This window comes from Apis laboriosa, unplaced genomic scaffold, assembly GCF_014066325.1.
Source record: "Apis laboriosa isolate Shangri-la unplaced genomic scaffold, ASM1406632v1 scaffold71_cov137, whole genome shotgun sequence".
In the NCBI taxonomy this organism is placed as follows: Eukaryota; Metazoa; Arthropoda; class Insecta; order Hymenoptera; family Apidae; genus Apis; species Apis laboriosa.
This window is the reverse complement of record NW_025224229.1, coordinates 63,327-87,278: the sequence shown is the minus strand read 5'-3', so window position 1 is coordinate 87,278 and position 23,952 is coordinate 63,327. Positions and strand designations below refer to the sequence as shown.

Here is a 23,952-nt window from a genome sequence, read left to right as displayed (position 1 = left end):
TTCTTTGATTAAAAATTTTTTTAATTTTTTTAATTTTTATTTTTATTTTTATTTTTATTTCTGGAAAATATATATTTCAATATTCTTTATTGTATATATTTTGTATGGTTGACTTCCTTTTTACATTATATTTTTTTCAAATTTAATTAACTTTTTTTATTTTAAATATTATTTTTAATCTTACATTTTAATCTTTTTAATTTAAATAATTTTCATATTAAATTAATTATAATAAATTATTTTTATTATATTTTTACCAGGAAAAACTCTAAATTTAAAAGTATAAAAATTAATTAAAGTATATATTATATAAATATGTATAAATATTATATAAATATATAAATATATATTATGAAATATATTATATTTCAATTTTTATGCGGTTGAAGTGAATACATTATTTGTCAATCATAAAGTTGTTAAAATTTAAAGACGAATTACTGCATCATAATGCGCAATTTATAATGGAAAATTGTAGTGATAACTCATTTTATTTATAATTATATAGAATTTTTATTAATCATTTTTATTAACATATCATATATTATTAAACTTAATCATAAATTATATTACCCTTATTATATCATAAATTATATACCCTTATTTAGTTAATACATATTTGTTTAATCATTACTATACTAAAATTACACATGTATGTGATAGATTAAAAATTTGAAGGAATATGAAAAGAATTTTTAAGATAGATAGAACGTTTAAAATATTTTAATGCTGTATTTAAATTTGATTCAAAATGTTTTCTAAGAAAATTGCATAAAAAAATTTGATTAAATAAAATATATTTAAAATTAAGTATATTTATAAGAATTTAATTAAATAATTTAAAAAATTTAATAAAATAACATATTGTAAATAAATAGATAATTAATGGACAAAATAATAATAGTACTTTGTAGGAAATGCATTTTGCTTATTTTTTTTTTTTTTTTATTCTTTTTATGTTTTTAACTATCAATTATTTTTCACTTTCATGATAAAAATGCAAACTATTAATAGAAAATCTTTTAATTTGGATTTTATTTTCAGATTCTTCCATTTCGGTTTCCTTATAACTTTTTTTTATTACTTACATTAAACAGCGATCATAAATTTAGATATTTTACCAAAAGAAAAATTTATTTAAAAATAAATAAATTTTCGTGCAAAAAAAAAAAGATAAATAGGATCTCATAGTTGACATGTATTTCCAACTCAGCAATCTTCAAGCAGGGAGATCTAGAAATCATATTATTTAATACATAATCATTTAATACATAATCATATCATTGTATAAATATGAATAGTATAATTATAATATAATATATTTTATAAGATAAAAGCTAATTATAAAGTAGCACAATTATATATTATAATATATATATTATAATATATTTAATACATGCATTTCAATAGGCAGCATAACAATTGCGCCCATATTAATTCCATCCCATTTATTTTTTTCCCATCTATTCCCAATTAGAATTTAACATTCTAATTTCTTATAAATTTATATTTGTTTGAATAAGACAAGTTGATAGATACAAACATATATTCATGATCGACATATGGAAAAGATAAAACGGACTCATAAACCGTATATATACGTATATTCCTACATAGTAGGAAAAGATTAAAATTTTCAATTAAATTTACAAAGAACCATATAAATTGACTCTGACCGTAATATTTTACAGCTAATAATATACAGCTATATTTATATAATTATATAATTTTATATAAAATATTATATAAATTATATATATATAATAAAATAATAATAAATTTATATAATATATAAATATTATATAAAATTATATAATTTTACAGCTATATCAATAATTGCTAATATCAATTACTTTTTTGAATGAAAAACATTGTTTTCTTTATCCTGATTCATCTGATTCATTTAAGAATATAGATTGATTCTATATTTTGTCTGTATCATAAGTATAATACTATAATAACTCAATAATGTTATTGGTAACTTTTCCACTCTGATTGACGCGCATTGTACTTTCTTCTGCAATATTACAGAGAAAAATTTATATATTTTTCATTCTTGAATTCGTAGTCATAGTTATCACAGCAATATTTTTATAAAATAAATAATTTTTAAAAAAATATATCATTGTATTGAATGATAATAATTGGTTACAAGATTAAGAATCTTAAGAGATTATTTAGAATTATTTTCAATTACTCATAAAAAAATTTTCCGGTAAGTAGAAAATTGTAATATCCATATATAATATATTGCTATTAATAAAAATTTATATAATGATTTATAATTAACTACCAACATAGAAAAATTAACTAGTAGAAACATAATCGATTTAGCTACATTTATGATGGAAGAATTCGAATCCATATGGAATAAGATAAGGAAAATGCAGGCTAATCAAAGAAACTATCGTATAATAGCATTACATGTAAAAAATATAAAAGAGCAATGAGATTTATTCATCAAAACACATTTAATTCATACAATTATCCAAATTTTCTCAATGTAAGAAAATGTTTTATGCAAAAATATATTCCAATTTTGGTTGCAACAGGAGGAAATATGTTCAACATAAGGAAAATTTGGACATTGAAAGAAATGAGTAAAAATAAATAAATAATAAATAATAAATAAAGAAATATAAAATAAAATATCGAAAATAAATTACCGTATATTAATATTAAATTTCAATTTTCAAAATAAACAAACAATATATCTTGAAAATAAATAAATAAATCAAAAATATTTATTTTCTTACTAAAAATATGTTAAATTTTATTTTTTTTGTTAAATTTAGATTTATTTCTTCTAAAAGATATTCTATTTCGAAAATATTGATGATTTAAGTTATTCAAAAGAATATTTTCGTTCTACAATCATTTAAAAAATTAATTATTTTTTTTATATGTACATATGTTAATTTATAATTTTTTTATTTTATTTTAATAGAATAGATCAATAGATTTATAATATTATAGTATTTATAGATTTATAATATTTATAGGATTTGTTTTATGCTATTTTTTTATTTTTATTATATATATTTTATACATAAAAGTAAGAATTAGGATATTAGTCTGCAAATATAAAATTTTGTTATTACCAATATAAAATAGAACTACAAAATAATATTATTTTTAAGATATATTTTATTTAAACTGAATTAAAATTTTTTGAATTTTTTTTTTTTTTTTAGTAAAATTTTTAGTAATTTTTAATAATTGTTTTTTTAGTAATTTGATTATATAGTATATTCATATAATTTAAAAGATCGATTTGTAAATTCAAAATAAACATAAAAGTTGATGTATAAAAATAGTAATTAAAATTTATTTATTTATTAATTATATAATAAATTATTTATTAATAATAAATAATTTAAGTTAAAGTATGATCTTCATCAATATTCATAAATTATTTGTGAACAATATGAAAAATAAATTTCCTAGAAATTGTTTGTTTGCAAATTATTCATAATATAAAGTTAAAATATTGTATGACTTACCAGCAATTCATAAACATCATTTATATTTCATAACTAGCACATAATTTTTTCGCAAATAAATTCATATTTATGAAATTTTTCTTATTAAATTTTTTTCAATAACATTTTTGTAAATTAAATGAAAATATATAAATAAGAAAAAAAAATAATATAATTTAAATCATGTATAATTAACTATAAGCAAATAATATACAATTTTTTGTAAATCTCTAATTCATGATTTGTAATTCATGATTTCTTTGATTTGATTTTTTTACAAATCTTGATTTTTAATAAATTTAACAATATTTTTTTTTTTATAAATCTTGATTTTTGAAGAGTAGAAAGTATACAGTAAATATAATTAACGATTTCTCTGGAACTGAAGAAACTAAAGATTGGTTTTCAAAAATTGTTCATGAATTTAAGGCGCATTTTCATTAATAAACAATTCGCGAATATTATTCACAAATAATATTGTTCACAAATAATCCGCAAATTTTTTATAATTATTACTCAAATTTCCTCAAACATTGCTAATAGACCTAATATTCATAATATTTTTTTGTGTTATTGTTTATGGACATTTTAATATCATTTTCAACGTTACCGATAGAACAAGATTGTAACACTAGTAGTGGTCAGAATTGAAACTAAATATCAATTACAAATGAGATATTTAAAATAAAATGATTTATCTACAATCAGTAAATTATTATTGTATCTACATTGTTAGATGGCGTTTATAACTCAAAATTACGACATTGTCAATGATCGGTTCTTGCGATACGACATCTTGTGACTGCCTGTCGTTGTAATACTATACTTCTTGCACGAGTCGCATTGGGATTGTAGATGACTGATGTTCGATTAGTGAGCATGTTTTCCATATCTTGTCAAAAAGTGTTAGAATTATCAGTGTACAGTGCATCTAATAACGTCAAATATTCTTAAAATCATAATTATTGATTCATCTATCATGAATGTGTTCTTATAATTTACGTTGTGTAACAGATCTAGGATTGCTAGATTAGTAAGTATTCGTAGCTATGTTCAACTTTTATACGCGATAAGCCCGCGTGGCATGAATTAACACTTAAATCAAATCTTTTTCATTTAATTTGTCTGCGCTTTTTATTCTAATTAATAATTCTAATAATTATATACATATTAAATGATAGAAATTTCTGAAAATTTATATCAAATGAGGATTCTATTATAATTTCAAATTCATATCTGAAAAGTAAGATATGGTTTCGTTACTGATTTAGTTACTACTTTCTAATTATTAATTACTTCCCGTTCACATGATACGTCATTAGAAACTTGCAAAATCAGTCATTGGTACAACGACAACTTCATTTACTAATTACTTAATTCTTAGTAGTTATGTGTATATATTTGTTCATTTATATTTTATAAAAACTTGTTATAGAATGATTATATAACAGTTATCAAATAGTTAAAATGTATTTTGTAAATAAAAATAGTAAGTGTAGAATTTAAAGTTATTTAATAATAATTTAGCAATACAAGATAAATTTTAACGTTTCCAATATACATTTATTTCTTAGTAAAAATAAAATTTTTTTAAAAGCAGTTTTAGAAAATAATATTGTTTTTATGATTTTAAAGATGATGTGGACGCTGCATAATGCTGCATGATGTTCTTGAAATAGATAGACAGAGAGAAAGAGTCAGAAGATACAAAATGATCGATTTATTTCAATAGGTCTTTCTCTGCTCTAATTCATATCCGTTGAATATGAATGATACAATAATATAAAATTATATAAATTATTTTAGTTATGTGGCAGAAAACATTAATAACATTAATAGAATTCTGTAATGAATACGTTATCGCTGGCGAATATCAAAATTTTATATTTATACTTTCATACATTATTTCGTTATGTGGCATATTGTATAAATATAAGCAGTTGCCTTTCAATAAAATCATACTAATCTTGTGCGATAACAAATTTAAAGCATATATTATAAAAAAAAGATAAGCAGAAAGCAGATTAACGTTGAATAGATTGATTATGATCAAATATTTTTAAAATATCGTCGATAATATATTTATTTACATATTAATAATATGGGATCAATAAAATATATTTGAAATAGATTGATAAAATATATTTAAAAAAGCAGTTGATAAGACAATATTTATTTATATATAATAATTTGGATTTATAAAAAATACATTTTTAAAATATAAACTTGACAACTTAATTTTGAATCAGTATCTTATAATTTTCTTCTTTTAAATAAGTAACTGTTAAAAAGAAAAAACATTTAAAAATATGATAAAGAATTTTTAATTAAATCAAATAATCATATTTATTGAAAAAACTACATATCTATAATATATTTTTTATATCTATTTTTTAAAGAATAATATTTATAAGAATGAATTAAAATAATTTAATTTTCGTGATATCAATTTTATTTTATATTTTATATAATATGCACGCAATTAACCTTATTTTATATTTTAATAAATATGCATTCATATTTCGATTGTTCGAAATTATGAAATCATGTTTTTATAAAATATTAAAACATAATTTTAGTATTCATTTTTAAATTTTAATTTAAAATTATAATAACGATATAAATTCATTGAAAGTTAAACTTTGTATTCGTTACAAGTTGCAGTTAGTGAATGCATTTTTTAACGTTCTGAATACGTTTAACAAACAATCAAAAAAAAAATTCTTATGATAATGATTATATATATATGTATCATTTTTTAGATATCTCATAAATTTGTTTTATAAATATTTTAAATTCATTAGAATCAAAAAAAATTAATTCAAAAACGAATCCAGTATAATCGATAATACTTGAAATGTTTATATGTCATTTATAAAGAACACGTTTAAAATTAGAATCAAATCGAACAATTTGATAAAAAAAATTGAAAAAATACTTTATATTTTTTAAAACTTAATTCAAATTATTAACATAACTTATTAAAATATTTTATAACATAATTTAATTTGATTATAATTTTTTAAAGGAAGAGTGCTAGAGAACAGAGTGAATCAAATCAAATTTCGTGTCGATCGAGAGATTTATGTCAAGGTCTTTTGGAACTATTACCCAATTTTATCATAAAGAAAATATAGATATGCAATTTTTTTGTTTTTTTTTGAAGAAATGTACATTATTTATATATTATTCTATAATAGTATTTAATTATTTTAAAAAAATATATGGTAATATAAAAAAATTTATTTCAAAGACTATATAAAAAAAATAACATATATATATAAATAAAAGTTATTTTCCTAATGAATTTTAATAAAAAAATCTTACTAATACTGAATAACCAAAATTTAATAAATAACAAGAAACGAAATAAAAAGTTTTTAAAATATTTTTCAATAAAACTTTATTTTATTAAATAATACCTTATATTCTTTTTATTATTTGTATATGTAGATTAAATTATGATATTTGATTAATAATAATTTGATTTTCTTAAATATTTGACTTTATATTTAAATATATATATATATATATATATATAATACTATTTTTTTATTATAATTTTATAAAGTTGAGAAAGAGAGAGAGAGAGAGAGAGAGAGAGAGAGAGAGAGAGAGAGAGAAAGAGAGATTTAAAATTATTTTTTATTTTTATTCATAACATTTTTTTTTCATTTTACAATGAATTCTTTATTTAAAATAAATACAATATTAAGTTTTCTTAATAAAAAAAAAGTAAAAAGTAAAATTATAAAAAAATTAAAAAATAGAAAAAAATTACAAAGAATTAATTTTAAAAATATGGAATAATGTAATAATGTATGATTTTTCTATTTTTTAAATTAATATTAATTTTTAAAGATATATTATTATATTATATTGTTATATAATAATAATATAATATATAATAATATAATAATAATATTATATTATATAATAATATAATATAATAATAATATTATTATATATTATATATTATATTGTTGAATTTTTATGAACGTTAATAATCTCATACCAAGATAAATTAGTTATAATAGATAATAAACAAATCTGTTACAAAAAAAATAGAAGTTCTATTAAAATGAATAATTTAATATAATAAGTTTTTATGGTATAAGATCAACATTTATCGAATAATAATAATTTTCTGCATAATATTTAGGAATAAATAAAGTTTAATAAAACAATTATTATTTAAAAAAATTATTTAAAAAAATTTTATTTTAAGTTGGAAATATTTTATAAATTATTTTAACATTGAATATGTAATATTTATATAAATAGCTACATTTTATTATTTAAAATATTTGTTATTTAATTTTTCTGTATAAATTATTTTCTGTAAGATTAATTAGTAATAAAATACTTTTTAAATAGAAATTAAAATAAAAAAAAATTAAAATCTCTGAACTAAGATTTTCAAAACTATTATATAAATATATAAATAATATTATATATATATATAAATATAAATATATCTTGAATTTTTTTATTTAATGAAATGAATTATTAGAAATATTAACTTTATTAGACTTAACTTAACAAATTAAATTTCAATTGTGAGTTTCTTACAAAAAAGTGAAGGAGAGTGTATAATATTTTTTTTCTTTTCTTTAATAAAATGTAATATTAATTTAATTATTAAATAATAATTTTTGATTGTTCAGATAACTGTTCTCACCAACATTTATTTCAAATATTTGTTTTTTTATATTTAAAAAATTATTAATAATATTTTTTTCAAAGATAACTTTAAGAAGTATTAAAAGATTTCAAAACAAATGTTATTTATGATTGAGATTTATTTTATTATATATTCAAAAAATTGATTACTCCAGTCTTTCGTCCAAATTAATCTTGAAGCATCTTCATTTTTATAATACTTTATTACCTTTTATGATTTTCAATTCACATAATTTTTCTTTGCATTTTTTTTGATATGGATTATATCATTATATGATGCTTTGCATAATTTTATAAAAATATCTTAATATATATATTATATAATATTATATAAAATTATTATAATATTATATAATTATATAATAATTATATAAAATTCAATTATTTCTATTAAAGATTATGAATAATTAATGATAATTAATAATAAAATAAATAATAAAATTATATAAATTCAAGGATTATTCAATATTATTCAATTTAAGTTTGTATTGTATTTTAATACAAATTATTTTATACTTTTTTTCATTTCTATATATATTTTATTTGAAACATATTTTATAATTATTTTACAATAAATTCTTTTCATAAACAAATATGACAAATTATTTTTACACATAATTTTGTGATATATAAATTAGCAATTTAAAAATATTTTATATTTGCAAATATCATTTGTATAAAAGTCGAGATTCTGATTTATTATAGAAACAAGTTATTGATTTTATAATATAGCATATATATATATTATTGCTTTTATGTATTTTATTTTTTATTTTTTATTCTTTCACATTAAATATATTTCTTTTGAAATAGAGAAATATTAAAAGTATTATTTTTTTACAAATTCTGTAGTTTGAATCTCTATAATTTTATAATTTTATCCATTGTCTTTTTTACCCTTGTTTATTTTTAAAAATGTTTACATGTTTAAAAACAAAATAAATTTATTTCAAGTTGAATTATTTAGATTATCTTATTTTATCTGTGCAATTTAGAATAAAGTGACTTTTACAAGTTGAAATTTAATGTAAGTGAAACTTTTATTACCTTTAAAGTCTTTATAACTATATTACGTCTACAAAATAATTGACATAATTGAGTCATAATCTACCAGTAATTAAAATTAAAAGACTATTCGATATCTTCTTATCTTGCAATGCTAAAAAAAAACCAAAGATAACATTTACGAATTTTTCTTCCTTCAAATTATTTATAATTGAATAAATACAATATTCTTATAATATTCTTATAATTTTATATGTTGAATTTTCTTTTTTTAAAACTTTTTTATTTGAAAATGTTGATAGAAAAACTTTTCGTAACTATTTGATACTTTTTCCTTGAAATTCGACTATATGTATACATAGAATCAATCACAAAAATATTTGTACTCTATATTAGAGAGAAATTCATCCAAAAATTCTGACTTTATAAAAAATTTATATGTATAACATAATATATGTGTATAACATATTTAAAAAATTCATAATATAAAATTTTAATATTTTATATTTCTAACAAAATTCTTTAAGAAATTTATGAATAATTGATTAATGCGATAATTAAAAATTATCAATTACAAAATGTTATTTCTATTGATTTTAATTTTTGATCGAAATATTAATTTGTTTTAATATTATAAATAATTTTTTATTTAATATATTTTTAAAATATTTTTTTCTTTTTGAATGTTTAAAATAGTTTTAAAATTAATATTTTAAAACTTAATAAATTAATAAAAGTTTTAAATTAATAAATTTTTAAATTAATAAGTTTTAAATTAATAATTAATTTTTTTTATATTTTCAAACTCTCTAATACGACAATTCAATTTTTAATTAATATTTAATTTCTTTATTCTATCTATATCTATTTTATATCTATCTAATCTATATATCTATTCTATATATATTCTATATATCTATTCTATATATCTATTATATCTTATATCTAAATTCTAATAATTTACATATGCTATTGTCATATATTCATCTCAATTAAATTTTTTTTATTTTTGAATTATTTTAAAGAATTATTCAAATATTATCAATTGCTGTAATAAATGTTACAATTTCAGTAAAATAATAAAATAATTAAAAATTAAAATTGCCAAAGAGAAACATTGATCATGAAAAAGATATTAAGAAAAAAATATATAAATAAAAATATTAATTTATATTTGATTTAAGTTAATTATAAAAATTATTTTACATTGTTTTAAATGAAAACGAAAAAATATTTTCTACGAATAAATTTTTATTATGTGAGTAAATTTACTAATATATATTTTGATAAATCATAATGAAATATTATAAATTTTATTATGTTTCTGTTTTTATATTTTCAGATTTTAAAATGAAAATATTATAATTTATGCTTTTTATTTTATAAAAGTTATATTTAAATTTATCGACAAAATTTTACAATACTTACAATTACAAAAACTATATAATCATAAAAAATCTTATTTAATTGAAAAAAATAAAATCATCAATATTAATAATGATTATAATAATAAATAATAATTAATAGTCAATTATTAATCATCAATTATTAATTTTTATTAATTTTTAAAGTTTAACTTTATAATTATAATTTATAATTTTATTTGATGTAGATTTATATAATATCTGTATCATATATCTCTTATATTAAGTGATTATTATTATGGATCAAAATATATTAATTTGAGGATGCACTTCAATGAATTTTATGACGACTGAAAATTTTAATAAATAATCATTCCAATTAGTGATTAAATTGACGATTATGTGTCTGAATCATTAATTGCAATTATATATTAATTAAATAAATATTTAACTTAATTAAGTAAAAAGTATGTTTTAATCTTAAAAAATAATTATTGATTGCATTAACGATTGTAATATATATAAAAATTAAAAATGAAATTCAATTATAGCTTCTATTCATATAAATATTTCTTTATATTCAAATACTTCAATAGTTACTTTTAGCAATTTTAAAAATATATATTCTTCTTATATTTCTGATAAATTATTCTGTTTCTTTTTTAATTATCTTAATCTATTAATATCTTCAAATTTTTATTCTTTATATATTTAAACATTTTATAAATAGAATACAAACTATCTTTAATGATGATCAATGATATTCAAAATTCTGATTACAATTATTTATTGATCTATTTAGAAAAGTGAAATATTTTTGTGTGAAAAATATACTACAAAAATTTTAAAAATGTAATATGAATTTTCTTGAAATCTAATTAGATGATTATTTATTTTAATTATATTTAAATGTTTAATTATATTAAATGTTTAAATATTTTAAAAATTTCAAATGAAATTTAGATTTACAATTTTTACAATTAAAAATCCTATAAAAAAAAAACAAATAAAATAAGACAAATAATATTTTTTGTAAAATAGATAATAATAGATGAAATATGATTAAATATAATATAAGAATTTAATAATAATAGATATATAAAGAATATTTACTTCTTACAAAAAAAAATATCTATAATGACGAAATAAATAATAAAAAATTATATATTTACAAAAAAAGAAAATGTTTAATTTAGATGATTTTAGTTATTTTAATTATCTACTATCTCTATGATTATTTCTCATGTATTATTTATGTATTTTATGTATTATATTATAGAAAAAAATAAAAGATAATAACATAATAACAATAACATTTAAATAAATGATAAATAAATAGACATTTAAATAGTTATTAATTGTTGTAGAAAAATTGATATCACGCTTATATAAAATCAAATAAATAGTTTTTTTTCATTTAATAATAACAAAATTAGAAATACACGTTATTTAAATATGTTTTGTGATAAAATTATAAAATAATTATGATTTTAATGAATTAGCATGATTTTATCATTATCATATAATTATATCAATTATATATAATTATCTTTAATAATAATAATAATTTTTTCTATTATTATCAAAACGCATCTTTTTAATAAATAATGTATTATTTGATGTATTATTTATCTTGATTATATTAATATTTTGAAAATTTCAAATGAAATTTAGATTTATTACAATTAAAATCCTATAAAAAAGAAACAAATAAAATAATATTTTTTGTAAAATAAATGAAAATAATTCATAGAATTTTTATTTATTTTTTAATACTTTTATTTTTGTTTTTAATTATTTCGATCATTCTTTTTGATAATAAATATATATTTATAGTTTTTTTATATGGTTTCAATTGATAATATAATATTTTTCCATATTTAATATTAATCAATATTAATAAACGAANAATCTCAATAAAATATATATTATGATATTATGATAATATATTATGATTATGATATAGATAAAACTAATTTAATAAGGAAAAATAAAATAAAAACGAATATTAAAAATTTTATTAAGATAAAAATATATGGTATTATTTTTAAGTCAATTAGAAATATAAAATATAAATATGTTTGAAAATTTTATTTTTTAATTTTTAATTAAGAAATAATTATTTAAATCTCTATAAAAAGAAATAAATATTCAACATTAGATATAAGAAGGAATTGTCTTACAAGAATTACGTATTTTATATAATATACTTGTTTTTATCATCGAATTGCTATTAAATTTCGTTATCTTAACAATATAATTACTTACCAATTACTTTACATTATATAATTCATCAACTCACGTTTTCCAATTCCTTAAATAACGTTCTCCAATCTTAAATAACTTAACTTAATTTTATGAAATATTTACATCAATTGGAAATTTTTACATAATAATTTCCGACAATAATTCTAAACGAGAAAAATCCATTAGAAAGAAAAAATCCATTAGGAACTTATAAAATGATATGCCATATATTTTTCTATGAACAAAGTTTAACGGAAGTTTGATTTCCTCGCACAGGAATTATATGAAGTGATGAGGTAAACTGGATCAGTAGGAGATGGCTCGTCACGGCAGCGAAAGATCCTTACATTCCTCTCAATCGATGCATCCAGGCTCCTCAGTCCGCTTAAACACGAACGAATCACCCACAACGGAGTTAGCACCGTCAGAGCCAGTAACATGTTCTGACAACAGCAGCACGATCAAGGTCAATGCCGATAACAACGTGGTTTACACGACAGGAAGTGCACCGGTCACCGTTTCGTCACCCTCGATATCATCCTCGATATCCTCTTCATTGGATTCCCGTATTCCACGTCCCTCGCCTACAGGCCTGCGTCGGTCGGCTAGTATGCGCATGCGCGGTGAACGACTTTCACCGAATAACCCACCATCACTACCCAGTACCGCGGCCACCGCGGCTCTGAGTAGATCTTATCATCATTATCGTCGTTTTAATCTCCTGCACCAGCAGCATCATCATCTGGACCATCGCACTTTTCCAGTCATCACGGAGAATGGAACTGAATCACCTCGACAACGATCTCTCGTGAGTATTAACTTTTAATATGTTCAATATTAATCACGATTTATTTTTGTTATTGTTCTATTCGAGAGATGTGGTTTCTTAGTTTTCCCCGCAATATTACGTCGTATTCTTCGATGCAGATCACAGATGCGTTCTGACAATTGTCTTATTGACTATTTTTGGCTAGTTCTTATATGAGTTTTAATATAACGATAATAATGGTATTAAAAATGGAATTGATAATAAAAAAAAAAAATATATATATAAAAATATATGTACGTATATGTTTGAAAAAAATAAAAAAATTATTTTCTTCTTTTAAAAAAATTATCAGAGAATTTACCGTTGTCGAAATAACAACATATTATTATTTTATTATCCATAAAATTGATATAAAGAAATAATGTTTAAAAATAAAAATATTTTTGTTTGTAAAAATAGTAGTAAATGCATATCTAGTTATTATTATATTTATGACTATAATAGTATTTTGTTGCATGTAAACTTAGTATACACATATAGAAATATAATATATAAGAGATATGACTTTTTATTTTAAATTTTACAGTTCGATATTTTTATTATTATTATTAATTTTTTTTAACATTTACACATATTTACACATAAAAAGCACTTTTCAATAATTACAAAATCATAATATCTTTCATAAAATTTTATTTTAATAAAATTGATATAATTTTAGTATGTAAATTATTTAATAATGAGAATAATATTAAGTAGTATTAATAACTAAATGATAATAATTTCAAAATAAGTATTGTAAAATTTGTAAAATTTATAAAAATACAATTAATACACATATGCATTAAAGTTTTATTTTTAAGTTTAATAAAAATTTTCAAAATTTATAAAATGTTTTCAAAATTTATAAAATGTTTTCAAAATGTATACTTTAAGCCTCTCTCTCTCTCTCTCTCTCTCTCTCTATATATATATATATATATATATATATATATATATGTATGTATATATAATAATATGTTAGCTTTCAATATATATAAAATAACAAACAACAAAAAAAGATAGACTATTTTTTAAATAAGTTTATGTCACGAAGTTCGAATCACTCAAATAAGAGTAAATATAGGCAATTTGCCAAAACCAATTTTCATTTGATATCACAATTTTTAAAATATTTTCAATCCATTTATTGGAATTTGTATACGTTGAATCATTATTAAATAATCATTATTAAATAGTTTTCTATTTTCTCTAGCCTCAATAACAAATAATTATACCATTAAGAAATCAAATTTAATTCATTAGGATTAATCTACTTTTTAAAAAAAATTAAACAACGATTATACATTCTTACAGTTACTAACATTAAGAATTTTTAAATGGATATAATAAATATGGATGTAAATAATAAATATGTAATAAAAATGGATATAATGGATATAATAAAGTGGACTGAATCTTTGACTTTTGTCGTGAAAAATACAACAATCCTTATATACATATACACACGTATATTATTTTTTCATCAAACATGAAAGTAAGAGGACACGTGCAAGCATGAAAAGATGTCTCGTGCTTAGCTAAACAAAATTTGAATTATTAATTGTATTTAGATTTAAGTAGATCCAAGATAAGCAACGAAATATAGAGACATTCTGATCTTTATGCAAGCTATGCATCAGCGCAGATGAAACCTCTTCATTGTTTTTAGATCATATAATACTGCTAGTAAAACGATTATGCATTATATTTATCGATGCTTAATCCTGTAATCGATCGATTACATCTAATAATTAAATTACTTTTTTTTTTTCTGAATAAAATAACGAGAAAAGCAGAAAATAATTCAACAAAATCTTTATTTATTTTTACGTTCATTTCGAAAACGATTTTCGTTTTTGTCAGGTTATTGGTAAAAGCATGTTATAGTAATAGAAATAAAATAGAAATTCATACAAGTCCTCTAGCGAGTTTTTGATTTTAACAAAATGTCATTTCATTTTCTATATTATATATTCTGTGTATATTATATTTATGATATAGAACTGTTTATTTTGTTCGTTTTGTTTGTTAATAAATAAAATCGATAAAAGTTTACGTAAAAAATATATACAGTGTTTCTGAAATCAATATAAGCGAACAAGAAATAATTTTAACAATGAATCGAAAATATAGAATAAAATTTTGTTATGTAAAACTCCAGAAAATTTGAAAATTCATTGAATACACGTTTGGATGCATTTGCAAGAAATATTTCAATTGATAATGAAATTTCATAAATTTTTTTATATAAAAATTACGAAAACTAAAAAATATCATCAAAAGGTTCATCTGCTGTTATAATAATATGAAATAATTTATTCTGAGAAATCGAAATCTATAATTTGAAAGTATTCAAATGAGTGAAAAATTTGAATATAACAAGTTATAATAGATTGGTGCTTCTCTAATTTGTCAAGTAAGATATTGAGAGCTCATTTTCAACACTTAATAAACTAAATTAAAATATTAAAATTTGTATTTTTTATTCTTTAAAACTATATTTATTAGCATTGCTCGTAAGTGTAACGAGAATGATTTGATTTTCTCAAAAATAGAAACTGTTATATGATGAAATGTTATTAAATCTATATTAATACATTTTTAAATTACAAATCATTTTCTTTTCAATTGCATTTATCAGTTACATCATGATTTCGAAGATATAAATAATAATATCTTACCTCTATAATAATGAATAATTATATAAAAATAACTATTTTTATTTTATTGCGAATACAATTTCTAATAATTATAAAAACGATATTATGCAACATAATAACTTTTTTTTTATTTTTTCTTTTAAAAAAAATGAAAAATTATTTATACATATAAGATTATACATTTACTTTATATTAATCTATTTGCCACGAAAATATAAATATCACTTTTTTATAATTATTATTTATTAAAAGCTTTATTATTCAATTTTATTTATAATCGAAACATTCATAGAAAATTAGAAAAACATATATTTAAAAAATATTTTAGTTATTTTCATTTAAAAACTGTTCTCGTGCAGATACGGCAAGCTTCTCGTCTTTAAAGAAGAGTTTCATATCTTTCTACTCAATGGGATGTTTGATTTTGCATCACTTTCAAACGAGACTTCCTAGTCAGGGAGCAAGAAAGCTTCTTCTTAAAAAAAGCTTAAGGTAAATTATCCTTAGGCGATCAGGTATAAAAGTCATGAAAACTTCTCTATGTCTATATAATTCTTTAAATGCAACCTCATTGTAAAGTATGTAGGAAGTATATTTATTTAATCATTGCAACGATAAATTGAATATTTTATTTATAATCTTTAACAGTAACATGATTGTGGTAAATAAGATGGGATCGTTTCAATAAAAATCCTAGAATTTAGATTAGAAACATTTAAAATTTAAAATCGACATTTAAAATCGATTACTTGGGAAATTGATTATAAGATTATACTTGGGAAAAATTGTTTCTCTTAACCATGCAAAATATTCGATTTCTATTATTAACATTCATATTCCATTATTTACTAATTTTTTTTTAATACAGCTCTTGGCCATTGAATTAAGATCATGCAACAATTTTAACTATTTTCTAACTAGAACATCCATAAATGATTTTTGAAAATCAATTTTTTATTCTTTCTATTAATTCTTTCTTCTTCTTTTTGTCGATATATATATATAATGATTCTAAAAAATATTAGTGTATTCTTTAAAATACAACTTTTTTAAAATTGAATATAATAATACATTAAATTTTTTTAGAAACATTAGAAAAATTTAAAATAGAAAATATTGATTTCTTTTTTATTGCCAACTTTTTTTATCTAATTTTTTAACGAAAATTTAAAAAATAGATTTTTTAGATTTATATCAGTTATACATATATATATATTATATATATATATATAATATATATATATATATATATATTATATATTAACGTAGAAACAACGAAAAGACAATAAGTCGCGAATTTATATGTGTTATGTTTCTTAAAATAAAAGAAATTTAAAATAAAAATAATTATATAAATAAAATTTCAAGTTTCAAATTTCAAGTATCAATTGATTGTGAGTTATTGATTAAAACGAGAAGATATAACTATTTGGCCATGAATGAAACCATAAGTTAAAACTATATTTTAATTAATTTTTTTATATATTTTAATTAATATTTTCATATGTGATTTTTGCTTTTGTAATCAGTGATTAGACAATATTACTTAAACAATTATTAAGTATAATGTTTGTAAAAACATGTCAAATATAATAAATGTTAGTTATCGATTATTTGTACGAAATATCCGATATTTTCTAAGTAATGTTTCATTTTATTTTTGCAAAAATATATATTTTTAAATAAATTCTCAATATATAAATAGAAATAATACCTAATTCTTCTTTTAACATGCAATTTATTATTTTATAATTATGATTAAAAAAAAATCGTTCGGATAACGGATAAGATTCTGAGAGATCACTAGCAATATTTTTATTCATTAATGGCTGAAATCTTATATAAAAACGCTCGTTGTCCTTTATTTTAATTCAAAAATTCAAAGATTTGTAATCTATTCAACGAGACAATGGTATTCAGTTTTAAACATGCATAATAACGGATATAATAATTAGACACAACAAAAATGTATCTTTTTGTGAAATCTTTAGATGAATTATAATCAGCAATATTTCTATTATATTCTATTATATATATCTTTAATATGGGATTATTTATTATGAATACGAATATAATATAATAAATATGAATATAGATAAAAATACAAAAAACAAGAAATGAACAGAAAATATATGTTTTACGAAATAATATAAATCAGATTCTGGAATCAACAACGACTAGCGTATAATCGTAATAATCAATAAATACGGCCGTTATTTCTTTTGCATATTTTAACATGCTTTAGTATATATTTTATTTATAGTTGGTACTTCGAATGTACTTGTTGAATGTATCGTACAGTCTTTTGGCACATAATAAATGTCAAATAATAATATCGGTTGATTATAATTATTTTTTGTTGAAGTCAACAAACGTTGAGTGAGGAATGTTGTGATAAATATTATAAAATACAGTGTATTTATAAAAGTTGTTACCAAATCTCATATTCATGGATTGTATAATATAATATAATATTATATAATATAATATTTATCAAAACAAGCAAAAAAATCTTAATAAACGTAGATTTAAAAATCATTAGATTTTTTTCTAGTTTAAACTTATAATAATATAATAGATTCTATTTCAATTTTAAATTTATATTTTGATATTTTACAATTGTATTGTTTTAGTACTAATTTAAATTCTCACAATAAATAAAAAGAAGGCTATGATAAAAGTAATGATGAAAATATATATTTCTATTTCCTTCTGAAACATTTATAGTAATAGAAAAAGAATTCAAATGATTTGAAAAACAGATGGAATATAATCAATATTCAACGCTTTAAAAATTTAATACTTTAAAGTGATTTAATAAATAAGTAAATTATGAAATCTGTAAATAATTAAATATAAAAATTCTACTATATTTTTTTTAATTCAACACTTATTATTTCGAATATTACAATTATAGAGATTTCATAATATCTAACGAATCCAAAAAATTTAATTATTAACACTAATTATTAACGTTGACGATCTTTCAATGTGTGTACGTATTTATAAGGAAAAGTGTATATCAAAATGAACAGAGGATATGTCAAATATATTTAATAGGTTTTTCAATTCATATTTATTAAGATTTTTTTATGACGAGTATTACAAGTTTAATGAACACCCTGTACGTTGTTTCAATACTGTTGTGACCTACTATACATGCAGAATGAATCGCGTAACATGATCACCTCAAATAAAATAACATACGTAAATTAATTAATGGATGAAAAAGTATTTTTTACAAAAATTGCATGCTGTAGAGGATATTTCTTTTCATAAATCACTTTAAAATTTGATTAATTAATTTTAAATGTAAAATTATCAAAGTATTAATAATTAAAATTAATTTATAAATTTGTTTTTTTTTAATATTGTTCACTGTTATAAATTTTTTAATATTTTTTTCATAATGATTCCTTTTTTTATCTAATTATAAATAATATATTTATCTAAAAAAATCTTATCAATTTGAAAAAAATAAAAATATTTATTTATTTATTATCTATATCAAATGTCAAACTAAAAATGTTGTTAACTATATATTTACTTTCAAAAAAAATAGTAACATCAAATTATATCTCCTATATTATACAATTTTTGTATGAAATAATTTATATATAATTATTAATTTATATATAATTTATATATAACTATATATGAGATTTTTTTATATATTTAATAATTTACAAGTTATTTGATGTGGTCACGTTATGTGATTCATTTTGTGTAATATTGGATAATTATATTCATCATTACAATAATGTTAAAAATTTAATAAAAGAATAATGATGAATATCATAATAATGAATTATATAAAATTATGTATATATAATAATTAGTTTATTATTTTTTAGATTTTTATTATTTTTGGAATATTTAATCCTTACTGATTATTAATTGTGCTAAAGATAATTCTCAAGTGCTGTAAATATACATATACATATATATATATCGATTTTTCAATCGATTCAATCTTTATTGATATAATTTCAAAGTAAATTAAAATATTCCAATTTACATAGAATTTAAATAATATCAATTTTTTTTTACATACTACATACATTAGAATATTTATTATAAGAAAAATGTAAGATATAATAAAGATAGATACATATGTATAATATTATATATTTTTTTAATAGAAAAATAATAAATTTTTAAAAATTTTAATTTGATAGCCAGGAGCTGTAATTCTAATTTTCTATATGTGACGTTTTTCATAATATACATGTTAATTAATTAAACTATTAAACTAAATCTTTCTTTTAAATACTCATTCTTTAAATAATATATATTTAAAATTTAATAATTCAACAGTTTCATTAATAACACTTTAATAAAATTTTGAAATACTTATTTATTCAAAATGTATAATTATTTAAGAAGTATTTTCATAAAAATTTAGAATATTATTTTAGTATTCTAATCTAAAGTGACTTGCATAACTAGATTAATTTATTTACTTTAAAAATATTAAATAATTTATTATGAACCAACAATATATATTATGAATCAAGATATATAAAAATATATTACAGAAATATGCAGATTTCGTAAATTAGAAAAAATATTTATAATGTGCGATGTTTTCAAATTGACGAAATAACTCAAAAGGAAACTCACATGAAAAAATAAATTAAAAATGTAATTTTTCTTGTATGAAGCCTTATTTCCAAACAAATCAATACTGAAGCTAAACTCTTACATATGATCCCATTTATGTATACATGTAATAAATATCAATGCAGTATCTATATTGTTACTAGGATTTATTATATTATAGGATATAGTAAGAGGAAAACATAGTAAATAATAGTAAGAGAAAAGTGAAATAAAAATAAAGTTTTATATAATAAGAGCTCGATTATTCAAACCAATTAATTATAAAAAAAATTGAATAATCAATTTTTTTTTAATATTTAAATAATCGAATAAATAGAATAATTCATATTGTAACTTTTTTTTTCATTAAAAACTAAAATTGCATATTATTTATATTGTTTTAATAATTTTTTCCTCCTTGGTTTTTTAATTTTTTTTAATATATTTTAATTATTTTTTATATTATAATTTTTTTTTAATTTATTTCTTTTCTATTTTTATATTACTCCTAATTTTTTTTAATTAGAATTTAAAAATATATATATATATACTTATGAAATATAAAATATGATATAAAATATAAATAAAGTAATATATTTAGAATATTTATCTTTACTTCCTAATATTTTAAAATAATTCAATATTCAAATAGAAATTTTAATGCATTTTTTATTAAAAAAATTTTTTTTACTTTTTATTTATTTTCTATTTTTTCTTTTTTCCAAATGTATTATATACTTATATTAGAATATGAGTAATTTGATTATCTACCTTTATAATTATTCAATTAATTAATTTAATACATTGGTATTGGTTTATAATGACTAGCAAAGTTATAATTAATTATAATATAAACGCAATAATATCTGCTATAGTGTTTATAGTATAACAAACGAATAAGGCTTTGTAAGAAAAGTATAAGTCTTCATTTTTAATTTATCTTTTTATATATTTATTTCTTTATATGTTGTCAACAATAGAAAAAACGCTCTATATAAAATAATTAAATTTTTATAATTATTAATAGTTATAATATAACATCATTTATTACAAAATTTTCATAAATATCAATGCAATAAATATCAATACATTTTAAATATTTTAAAATGCATTTATCATATTTTATATTAAACTCATTTGATTTTTATGAAAAAAATATGACAAATCATTTTACAACATTATAATTTTTAAAACTTAATACATAAATATTGATCAAAATACAAAATTAATTTTATTTTATTATTATGATTTAAATTGTATTTTATTCATTTTTAAAATATATAATTTTTTGTGATTCTTATTATTAGATATTATTATAAAAAATTCTTAAAAGCAATACAATTAAATCAAATGATTAGCTTTAATTATTATATATTTAATTTCAATTAAATTTAATATTTCAATTAAATTATTTCTTAGTATTTTAATGTCATAATTATTGTAAAATGAAATATTCTATCTACATTTCAAATATAAAATTTAAAGAATATTTCATTTAACAAATATTCAAAACATTATAAATTCTGAAAACCACTAAAACAATTGGAATAAATTATAATTAATAATTATATAATTTATAATTAATAAATTTATAAAAAAAATAATAGTAAGAATATAATAACTTCAATCTATTCATTCTCTAATTTTTTATACGAATTATATTTCATACAAAATAATTTAATCAGAATTGCATGAATAAAATATGACTTTGGAATAATATTATTCGTTTATTTAATATGGGCTTATACCTTTAATTAATCTAACAAGTCATAATGAGATTAATTATAAGATAATTAAAATAATTAATTCCTATCGTAAAATAATTAACTCCTTAAGAAGCTAATTAATTTTAAAAAAATATATATATTTTTTTATTTTATTGTTTTATAAATTTTTTTACATTTTTTTCGAAAAAAATTTTCATTTTTTATATTTAATGTAAGAAATTTATCATAAAATAGACCATATCAATTATTTTCATTATTATTTTAGTGAGTCAATCAAAATTTTTTTTGTATTATTAAAATGATTCAATATTCAAAATGACTGAAATTTTTTTATGCATAATTTTTCTTTTTTTTATTAAATGAAAAAAGTTTTCAGCTCATTGAATTTTCGATATGAAATGATTGTATATATTAGTTATATGAAAAAGTTATATGAAAGAATTGAAGATAGTCTTGAAAATTTATTTAAAAAAACAGAAAATATCATATATATTAATAATATTATATAAAGATCATTAAAACATATATTTTTGTTCAAAAGTATTGTAAAATAGTTCACATTTGCTTTAAAACTAGCTAAAATTAAAAAATATGAAAGAAAGTATTATTTAATTTAATATACTATATTTTATATGACAAAAAAGATATAAAATGTATTAAAAATAATATATTAAAAAAATTTAAAATATACAATCTTCAAACATTGAAATTTTATGAATCTTAAAAAATTAATACTATAATAAATTTACAATATATTTATATTGTTATACATTTCATAATATTTTTGTTGTATTATAATAGGATGACAAGTATGAGACAGAATTGAGGTAATATTTAATAAATTTAAATTTCCATATACTTGTTCATTTTGAATATCACATAATAAGAATAAAAATAAGAATATAATAAATATATATATAATAAATTCATCATTATTAAATATCATCAATATTAAATAATAGATTTTTTTAACTATTATTGAATTTATTTATTTTAATTTATAATATTTTAATATATTTTCTAATCTGAAATCATTTTAATATTAATTTATATAAAAAAAAATTAAATTGAATCCAAAGTGAAAGATTTCTCAATTAGAAATATAAAAAAAATTAGATATATAAAAAATATATAATATAGAATTATAACATTAATAACAAAAATAATTAATATGGTCGTGTTATTTACATATAAAAATATAAAATTTAATACGTATGTAATAAATTTTATATAAATAATACGTATGTAATATTAGCTCTAAATTATTAAATTTTTATAGTTAATACGAAATAAATATAATGAATCTTAAGGGGTTAAATCAAAAATTGATAAAATTATCTTCTTTTTCTTTTTTTTTTTTTTTTTTTTTTT

The 23,952-nt window shown here is 17.8% G+C and overlaps 1 protein-coding gene across 2 annotated transcripts in view; it reads left to right on the top strand.

Moving 5' to 3' along the window:
* The first annotated feature begins 4,325 nt into the window (after positions 1–4,325).
* LOC122719293 overlaps positions 4,326–23,952 on the top strand; it is a 24,718-nt gene continuing 5,091 nt past the window's right edge. For both annotated transcript variants that reach the window (XM_043944993.1, XM_043944992.1), the window contains exons 1-2: positions 4,326–4,515; positions 13,058–13,589. In XM_043944993.1, coding sequence (XP_043800928.1) covers positions 13,098–13,589 — 492 coding nt within the window. In that variant the 5' untranslated portion in view covers positions 4,326–4,515; positions 13,058–13,097. The remainder of the gene's footprint in view (positions 4,516–13,057; positions 13,590–23,952) is intronic.